Source organism: Eptatretus burgeri, chromosome 6, assembly GCF_056783735.1.
Source record: "Eptatretus burgeri isolate ZD-2024b chromosome 6, Ebu_testis_v1, whole genome shotgun sequence".
Taxonomy (NCBI): Eukaryota; Metazoa; Chordata; class Myxini; order Myxiniformes; family Myxinidae; genus Eptatretus; species Eptatretus burgeri.
In genome coordinates, this window is record NC_140966.1 from 9931338 (window position 1) to 9942376 (window position 11039).

General features: G+C 40.9%; 1 protein-coding gene across 6 annotated transcripts in view; it reads left to right on the forward strand.

Annotated features, from left to right (window-relative positions):
* The window catches only part of LOC147024228 (cyclic AMP-responsive element-binding protein 1-like), a 64027-nt gene extending 53497 nt beyond the window's left edge, over positions 1-10530 (forward strand). For all 6 annotated transcript variants that reach the window (XM_085883929.1, XM_085883928.1, XM_085883927.1 and 3 more), the window contains one exon: positions 8250-10530. In XM_085883929.1, the coding sequence (XP_085740055.1) occupies positions 8250-8394 (145 nt within the window). In that variant the 3' untranslated portion in view covers positions 8395-10530. The remainder of the gene's footprint in view (positions 1-8249) is intronic.
* Positions 10531-11039: the final 509 nt, after the last annotated feature.

The window sequence follows — 11039 nt, forward strand, 5'->3', positions numbered from 1 at the left end:
TAAATCCCATTAAACAACGGTGGGGAAATCTAACTGAACACAGACTTATCGATATAACTGAACTAAGGACCTTTATGGTGTTCTGCGAATTTCCACAGCCGTAACAATATATACATATACATGTGTATATATATGTATATATGTATATATATATATATATGTATATATATATATATATATATATATATATATGTATATCATATACACATAAGACAATATATATATATATATATATATATATATATATATATATATATATATATATATATATATATATATATATGTATATCATATACACATACATCAATACATATACAGCAATCCTCCGTGTCTTGCGGGGGTTACGTTCCAAGCCTCCCCGCGCTTAGTGAAATCCGCGATGAATGGACGCCTCCCCAAAAAATTGACTCGTCTGGTCTGGTTGGTTTGGGAGTGATCGGGTTTGACGTGCCTGAGATCGATTCGTCTGGTCTGGTCGGTTTTGAGATGCTGGGTACGAGCAGTGCTCGTCCAACGGCGGCAAACCTTTTTCCTTCCCGAAGCATATCGAGCACCTTAACCTTCTCCTGGAGCGTCAGGACCTTCCTCTGGCGCTTCGGTTCCTTGCCAGAAGCCTTAGAAGGTGCAGGGCGTTTGGGCGGCATTGTGGGGCTTAGAGAAAAAAACGTAGAAAATATTCGAAGTTCACAAGCGAAACTTTGTCTCATGCGTTGTGTGACTGGTCGAGCACCACGCGTTATAATTTATTGCTTAAATAATTTATATTTTATATATTATTACCGCGATGTACCGGGGGAATCTGCAGAAAAAATTAGTTGCGTTCCAAGGGAAAACTCGCGATGAACCGGGGGCGTGATAGGTGAACCGCGATAAAGCGGGGGTTGACTGTAGATGTATATGTGTATGTATATGTATATGTGTATATATATATATGTATATATATATATATATATATATATATATATATATATATATATATATATATATATGTATATATATATATATATATATATACACACATACACATACACATACACATACACATACACATACACATACACATACACATACACATACACATACACATACACATACACATACACATACACATACACATACACATACACATATACATATACATATACATACAACGCACCTCCTGACTGTTGTGGTGAACCTTGCTGCAGATTATGTCTCACAGGGTAAAACCACATCATCCACAAAGCACAGCCGTCTGTCTGCAACCCAGACGATTGTTCCCACTAATACAAACCATTCAACCACAAGGCACGTGATGCGATTGATGGGTAAATCGAAACGTGGAGTGTGACGAGCACTCCCCCGATCTCCATTGGACATTGTCCTTCAGTTGGTGTCTGTTTGACAGAATTGCAGGGCCGAGGCCTCCGTATTGAAGGTGACGCTTTGGTGAAGGACTATGTCCAATGTAGATGCGGGGGGGGGGGGGTTCTCGTTACACTCCACGTGTTTCAATATATATTTTGTGTGTGTGTGTGTGTGTGTGTGTGTGTGTGTGTGTGTGTGTGTGTGTGTGTGTGTGTGTGTGTGTGTGTGTGTGTGTGTGTGTGTGTGTGTGTACTGTATATATTGTTACGAATTAGCAGGTTCGGACAGCCCCGCACGACCGCTTCATCCCAAACGCAGTTGCGCGCCCGCTGAAACCCGGAATTCAGTCGTAGCTTCCTGACAACTCCGGAACCCTGCTACGGATGCCTTAACGCATCATAAACTGTCAATATTCTGTCCACGCGGTACAGGGTTAATCGCCGAATCACGATATACCTAATTATCCACGCAGACAAAAGTACCGAAAATTTATACCTCGACGGAACTTGTACGAAAATGAGCCGCTAAGCACGCTCGCTCCGTGTGCAATGCCGAGCGGTTTTAATCGCCAAGTTTCGTTGGACCAATTACCACTTTAATTCGGCTTTAATAGCCTGCTAATTTCCCGAACGCGCCGTGGCAGTCAATGGGAGGAATATAACGCAACGCACAGATGTACATTCAAACAATCAGCATTTATTATACAGGCACATAAGCAGTCAATGGGGGGATAGGGGACATGACAATAGCAAAAGCCTACAGCCGATGTCTATTATGTACAGGTATGCACTTAATTCAGTTATACTTCACAAGACAAGGCACCACAGACACTTTCATACAAAACCCCCAGAAAAGAACAGGGCTCACGAGCCTTTATTTCCACTTGGAGCCTGGATGACTGGAGGCTCACAAGAGGCTGGGCAGGTTACCTTGCCGCCCCTTGTGATGGCTCGAAGGTCTCCAGGTCAGTGACCCCTGCTGTCCCTGGCTTGGCCCTCGCGTCGCATGTGCCGGTCGCTTGAGCGACCGGGCGGCTTGAGCAGTTTGGCGAGCGGCTTGCTCGGTTGTCTTTGGTCGTCCGGCCTTCACTGCGGCCTGGGCGGTCGGACCTGGCCGGCGACGTGCTCAGAGGGGTGAACGGGTCTTTGCTCTTTCAGAGTTGATGCTCTTTTGGACCCGTTCACTCCTCAGCGTCGCTCGACCGACTCAAGGCCGTTTGCCCGGACCGCGACGCAGCTTGCTCGACTCCGGCTGTTCGACGCGATGACTGCAGATGCCAGACAGCGACGAATATCCTGAGGAGCGATGAATCTCCGAAGTCAGCCTCCACCGGTGAACAACCACAGTCAGCCTCGAACTCATCCGAGCTCCGCCCTTATATTGGCCCGAGGCGAGCCGCTCTCTGATCTCTGAACCCGAGGCCAGGCTCCGCCCACTTTTCACCTCCGACCTCTTACCCCTGGTGAGCCTCGTGGGAAACCCCAAGTCTGACGTCACCTGTGGGTTTCTTTCGGGGTAGACCTCCTTTTGATCCGCTTATGCAAATTAACGGCTCTGAGACTTTGCACACAGTCGGTGTAATGTGGCTTTTACTGTTGCGCAGCGTGTCCGCAACCAACTGCATTTTGCGGCTGTCGTTGAGGATGCGATGGTGTTTCTGTTGTTTCGTGGATGTTTGTTGAAATAAAAGATAGAAAAGAATAACGCGAGCTCAAGATTCACAGCCCGGCACACAAATAAAATCCCTTCACACATTGGTGGGGGAATCCTAACCTGAAACACTTACTTATCGAGATAACTGATCTTCGGCGAACCTGAATGGTGTTTTGTGAATTTCCAAAACTGCAACATTTTATATATATGTATGTGTATATATATGTATATATATGTATATATATATATATATATATATATATATATATATATATATATATATATATATATATATATATATATATATACACATGTATGTATATGTGTGTGTATATATGTGTATATATATATGTATATATATATATATATATATATATATATATACACATGTATGTATATGTGTGTGTGTATATGTATATATGTGTGTGTATATATGTGTATATATATGTATATGTATATATGTGTGTGTATATATATATATATATATATATATATATATATATATATATATATATATATATATATATATGTGTGTATGTATGTATATATTATATATATATAATATATATATATATATATATATATATATATATGATATATTCACACACACACACACACACACACACACACACACACACACACACACACACACACACACACACACACACACACACACACACACACGGCATGTGTGGAAATAAAATATAGCCATGAACGCTGTCGTCTCCGGGTATATATAAACATTGCAATGTACCCAGCAATTCGTAGCTATGATGAACACATTCGATAATGTGAATAAGGAAAGTGATAAAAATAACTCGTTAAGAAATCATTGCGGCCTGTTCCAAGTCAAGGCATGGTTGAGCAGGCTAAAAAATGGTGGCTTCAGACCCCAGCGAGGAATCCCAGGACACGCCTTAAGACCCCAGAGAGCGAGGTGGCCGAGGATGGCCCCTGATAAAGGATATAATTAAATAAGGCCATTAATCATCTTCACAAGGGGTATTTTAATTAACCCCAAATACCCGATTTTCAATCATGCACTTCCTTGGAGTTCCCTTGGTGTGCATGCAAAATTTCATGCTTCTTGGTTTCATGGTTTTGGAATCATGGAGTAGATGCACACACACACACACACACACACACACACACACACACACACACACACACACACACACACACACACACACACACACACACACACACACACACACACACACACACACACACACACACACACACACACACACACACACACGCTGTCTCTGACGTTTATCAGTATTAATACATACATACATTATAGTGTTTCTTTAATCTCATTTGTATCTTGGCAGGGACATCGTTCGTACCTAGGCGTGCAGACAGTCCATCCGTCCGTCCATCACACTATCTTCTCCTAAACAGTTGTGCCGAAATTCACAAAATTTGGTCGTTATGATCACTATGTGGCAAGAAGTTGTGAGAGCAAAGTCATTTTTGGCCCTGCCACCCAGTTTGGGGTCAGTTGGTCAAATGCCAAAAAATACAATCACGGGTACATTTTTATACATTTTTAATGAAACTTTGTATATGCAATCAACATTGGCAGATGCTGGAAATGTGTAACGATTTTTTTGGATTTGACCTCCAGTTCATGCCCCAGGGGATGGGGACTCTGGTGACAAGGATCAAAACTGAAAAAATTAATTTAACTCAAAATTTGACATTGGGTCATTCCTGGTGGAACTTTTTGCCATCTTTTAACTTTGCTGGAGGTGGTAAGCATGGGGATTTGTGATGGTGCGCCATTGACTTCACTCTCCTTGCTTTTACCGGAGAAAAAAAAAATTATACTTCACTTTCCCTTTTGTAAGACAGTACTTAATCTAATTTACCATCAAATAATGTCGTGTGAAATTATTAATCTGTATAATGAACGCTGAACTCTCGTGTTTTCTCACAACACGACCCTCCAAAGCAGAAATATGAATGAATAGATGGGACAACGTTGTGCATCTTCGTTTGCAAAAAGTGTGAGATGATAATGAACCCTAACTCCAACTCTGTAAGACTTATCTTTCTTGCGAGCTTGTAAAAACTCCCCCAGGTTCTTCTGGAAAATATGAAAGGTTTTCAACATGATCAGATTTGAAATAATTCCCTCCTCTTTGCAACGACTTTTGTTTGTCGCAAAAGTAAGGCGCAAGTGTGGTCATCGACACGGCAGCCATATTTAGCAATGCTTCATGCAATGCTCGTTCGATTGAGGTGAGCATGTTTCTGGGTTCTTTTGTTTAGAACCAGTCGAGCATTGTCATGCCAACCTGACGTCACATTTCGGTGCCCTATAAGTTTTCCATTCAGTGTAAAACGACCAAAGCAACATTTAAAAGGATTTGAGCCGATAAGCATCACTGGCTTGTGAAGATAGGTCTCAGCGATCGAAGCATCAGTCTGTTGTCTATACACCCCCCCCCTCCAAATAACTTTGCGGCATTCTCGCAAACAGGACTTTTACCGCGGATGTTACGAAGATGCAGGTCCTTACTGTTATTTCATACTACTCTGTCTGTACTATAAAAGGTGCTGTCCGCCCGCCCATGTATGTCACGCACACGCACGTCACATTATTTCAAAGGGTTCCTGCTGTTGTAGAGTGAAAAAGGGTAGCCTGTCACTATAGGGTGGCCGACACAATCACCCTCACTGTGGAGGCTGACACAATGACCCAAAGAGTAATGTGCTAGTTATTCTTCAAAAAGCAGGATATCATGGACAAATGGATTAAACACTTCATGCTTTCCTCTGGGAACCATAAATACTTTAAAGGTCCCCTGCCATGAAAAATAAAATTGTTATTTATATATTAACTTGACCTTCCTAGTGAAGAAATCACCCATGTTTTTTTTAATCAAAAATGGGACAATTAGAGCAATATTTCGATCATTTCTGGAGCCTTTCACAACATGCTCTGCCCCGCCCCTAAAAAAACGGACTTCAGCGAATTGCAGCGAGACGTCACATACAGTAACTCGCACAGAGTGGATTGACTCGAGAGTCGAGATGTCGCGCACCTTATACAGTACGTACAAATGCATTTTGCACATGTTAGTGCAATCTCTGTGATCGTCTTGATTCCAGTGATTGTTTCACCAAATTTTTAAATAGTTTTAGCCCGTACTTTCGAAAATGCCTGCAAGATGTATCGTAGCAGGATGCAGCAATACAAGCAAAGACGGTGTAAGCCTTCATGTATTCCCAAAAGATGATAATCGTCGGAGAATATGGACATCTAAAGTGAAGTTGACGAGGGGAAACTGGAAAGGCCCCAGTGACATGAGCGTCATTTGCAGCGCCCACTTCGAAGACAGTGACTTTGAGCACGGGCTCTATTCTTCCCTCTATTCATCCCAACCCCTCATTCCTCACACACAGAGACAAGAAATTATGCTTCTGAGCCCTGTCTGCACAACAATCACGAAGCAATTATTTATCCCTTTACTACCTTGTCGTAGTCGTATACAAATCCAATACATGCATGCACAATAAAGGGCTATACCATGCACACAAAATATAAAATTTGACTGTTTAACCTTTCCATTAAAAAAAAAAAAATTACAGGGACATACAAGTAAAATACTAACCATTAATATTGCATCATTTCAAGGCACAAGGAGATAATTTTAAACATAAAACAATGTGAAAAACCTGCACCCACATTTTGCAGCTTATTGAATTGTTCGTTGAAACCAGCCTGCTGGGATAGGTACGATTCCACATACATGCAAGCCAGGTATGGCTGCACTCGACATACACGGGTTTATTCGAAAGTGAAGGTACTGCTTCCATTGGCATGCTATTCATTAACATTTAGCCAAAATGCTGTAATAAATGAACAGGGAAAAAAATATGTTGGCACAACTATGAAAGACAAATTTATCTGTCCTATTACATGGCCTCATAGCCTCGGGACTCTTACGCATTGACTTGTACATTGTGTGCATGCTAATACAAGTTACTTGTCAACTCTAGAGACTAGACTAGTGCGATAAATCTAGTGATTTATCTAGTAATCTAGATAAATAATCTAGATAAATAAATAGACTAGTGCAACTAGTGCGATAAGTCATCCGTCCGACTGGGCCGATAAATCTGACGTGCTGTAGCTTTATTTTATTATTCTCTTTTCTTCATTGTTTTCTACTGGCGCTACATGACGACAGTAGGAATGAAATAAATAAAAATGCAACAGAACGTCAGATTTATCGGACTACTTGAGACAATTGTATCGCAAGGTGTGTTCTACACACAAGTTTTCATCGTATCCGGACAGCGAGATTGCTTCGTTTTATGCGCGGAGAGACACGGCCGATGACACGGGCTGGCCTTGTTTGTGATTAATTCGCCTCGAAGCAACATGTCCGCTGCGCTGCGCTGTTCACGTCACCTCACTGAAATATTTCTGATATCGAGCAGTATGCAAGTCTAATTTACATTATTGAATTATGAATAGGATTTAGTCTAACCAGTTGTTATTTCCGAGTCTTCCTTCGATGTCCTCCCTATCGTCATGAACTCCGGGAATTTCATCGCCATTTTCCTCTGCTTGTTCTGCTTCGGGCTCGAACTGCTAAGGCCATACTTCATTTAAAGCTGCCTGAACTTCACCTCCCGCGACTATGTTATCCCACAATTGTCCATGTGATTCAGACCAAAATCCTTCATTTCTCTCACACTCACTGTCGCTACCAGACAAGTGAAAGTCCATTTCATCCATTATTCAAAACCAAATGTTCGATTTTTTTTAAAGCAGAAACGAACGAAGCGATTGAGTCGACCAATCAAATGTGGAAACGCACAGCAAGCCAATAGAATCACGACCACCAACCCGAGTAATCAAACAGAAAGCCAATAGAATCACGTAGTCCAACAACCCGAGTAATTAACGTGCAGCCTTTGACATACTGTACATGACGTCATGTGGGTTATGCCCCTTTCAGGAGAATTTTTAGGGGCATTCCTGAAGACGTTTGTTTTTTTTAATTTTACATTTTACAGAGCGAGTATTGTGAAAAAACATTGTCAGATCTGAAATCACGATGAAAAACTCCTCAAGGACATATATAAATAAAATTTAAGTACTTTTGCATGTCAGGGGACCTTTAAAGGTTCTTGTTGCTGTCGTTAATATTTGCTTGTTTGTTGCTAATATCATCTCAGCTTTTGTTCAGAAGGACAAGACGGAATTTATCTATTTCATTGATTTGCAGGGAGGCAGCTCGTGAGTGTCGCCGTAAGAAAAAGGAGTACGTGAAGTGCTTGGAGAACCGGGTTGCTGTGTTGGAAAACCAGAATAAGACTTTGATTGAAGAACTAAAGGCTCTCAAGGACCTCTATTGCCCAAAGGCAGAATAATGTACAAAGATTGGCTGCCAGTTGCGTGCAGCTAACTGATTGCAGAGCTTGGTTCCTGCCAGCCTTGAACAGTCCCTGCTCTGAATGGAGTGTGGTCAAAAAGCTGCATGGAATGCCCCTTACTGTTTCTGCTCTCCCAGGACCTCCATCTTTCTTGTGCTCTTGCAGATTTTTTTAATGTTGTACTTTTGCTGGAACTTGCAGGTGAGTGAAATATGCAACTATCCCTTCATTTATATTTGGTCACTTTCTCACCCTGAAACGTGCCTCACCCATCATCGGTGGTGATGAAGATGAACTTTTGAATGAAGATTGGAAGAAGGACCTGTTGGGAGCAGCATGTAGCAAAGGACTGGGGCATATGGGGAGAAGGGAAGTGGAACATACAAAAAAAATGAAGGAAAGTGATTTAATAGAGATGTGTGACATTCAAGTTGGAGAGAGAGAGAGAGAGAGAGAGAGAGAGAGAGAGAGAGAGAGAGAGAGAGAGAGAGAGAGAGAGAGAGAGAGAGAGAGAGAGAGAGAGAGAGAGAGAGAGAGAGAGAGAGAGAGAGAGAGAGAGAGAGAGAGAGAGAGAGAGAGAGAGAGAGAGAGAGAGAGAGAGAGAGAGAGAGAGAGAGAGAGAGAGAGAGAGAGAGAGAGAGATAGAAAGACAGAGACAGAGAGAGACACTGAGAGGGAAGGAGATAGAGAGAGAAAGAGACAGATAGACAGACAGACAGAGAGATTTGTAGCCACTTTAACGTGAAATTAATATTATACAAAAAGTAAGACTAAAAATAACAGCCATTTCTCAAGGCATGTTTTTTTTTTCATGTGACTTGTACAATATATATGTATAGATCATTGTGGTGCAATGCAGTTTTGAAGGGAAGGCTAAATGAAGTATTCACCATTGAAGGTCCCCTACCCTTTTCAGAATGAGTTTCTGGTATAAAAGCAGAATTGAGCAAATAACCTCTACATTATGCCAGGCCTCATGGTCTCCCAATGGAGTAACTGTGCATTCTGAACAAAGAGGAGGTAAATTGTCTTTTTGCCAAGAAAAAAAGAAAGAAAGAGGTGGAGATGGAGACTTTGAGCTCAGAAATCAGCCTCCATTGTACGAAAAAAAAACTCGTCATTTCAAATGCCTACAAACGTACAGAAAAAGATAACGAGGTAAAGATAAAACGTGAGTTGTAGAGATGGTAATTGCAAAACTCAATGGGGAAAGCTTCTTCTTCTTCTTTTTTTTGAAACAAACACTTCCCTGCTTGTTTGAACATGTGATGAAATGGCTGTCATTTAGTGTAGCTTAGACAGTTTCTTGTATGTAAGGGATAGTAGCACATTCTACCAATGTCTGCACTTCATAGTCCAAATTATATTGGTGTGTGAGGATGAATTAAGTGGCAGCGCCTAAAATTCTTCCTGTTTTAGTCATCGTTACATCAGAGCACTGCTCTACTCGTTGGTACCCGGGTAACTTTTTATGAATGAGCATTTTTGTATTTTATAAACATAAACTCCCAGCCAAATTGTATGTTGATTGGGAGAGAAGCGTGCTTGTACAATATAACAAATTGCAATATAGTATCTATACGTAGCTCGTTTTCTCATCGTAATATATCAAGTTGGAGCAGAAACTGACCTTTTGGTTTAACTCATTTTTTCCAAAGCAGTAATTCACCAGAATATGCAGATTGACATGTTTTGATCCTCATCGTAATTACTTTCTGCACAAAGAAACCAGTCACTATCCGAACAGGTAAGTTAATATTTTAACTTTGTGATTGAGTTGTTGACAGGGTTTCATATTCACTGACTTGCAGTTTTTGTTTTCTCTCGAGCCCATTTTAGATTGCGTTTTATTTTTGCAGTGAGCTGCACACATCATTATCTTGTATGTTGTAGACCATAATGTGACTGCCATGTTCTCAAACCTCTTTTAAGCTGCATACAATTGTTGTATTTTGTAAACATTTTTTTGATTTTCCTGTAAAAGAGACTTTTAAAAAAGACCCTATTTTTGGTATGAGGACCCACCTCATTCATTGTCCAAGATATTGTGCATTTGATGAAACGCATTGTTGCTTGTTCTTTTGAAGCTTGCAATTTCTGTTCACTACAGTAAATGGACATGGACAGACCTTTTTTCTGGCTTAATTTCAGTTCATTATTTTGTAGCTCAGAGTGCTTTGAATCGCATTGCAGTCTTCCTCTAAAAATCACGACGATAAGTACTTTTTGATGAGACCTCACAGGTATCACAACACATTTATACCCTCACTTATCGGAAGCTACCAACAAGACTGCCATTGTCCACATACCCTTCTGTCCATAATGTTTTGAGGTACCCATTGCATTCAAAATTAAGGCCATCGACTGGATCTATTGCCATTACCTTTCTGGGAAGTCTTCCATACATTAATGAACAACTCCTTCCTTACGACCATCCATCCTTTCCTTTTCTTTACTCCAAAACTGGTCCTGTCATTGTCAATTCTGCAGAAAAAAACTCTTCTGCAATTATTCTGTCTATACCCTTCATTATCTTGAACATCTTTCAGATACCCTGATAATGACCTCCTTTCTAATGTAAAATGTCTTTTCTGTTCAAGCCATTCTTCATGGTTTAGTCGAGTACAGTAGTTAGCCCAGAA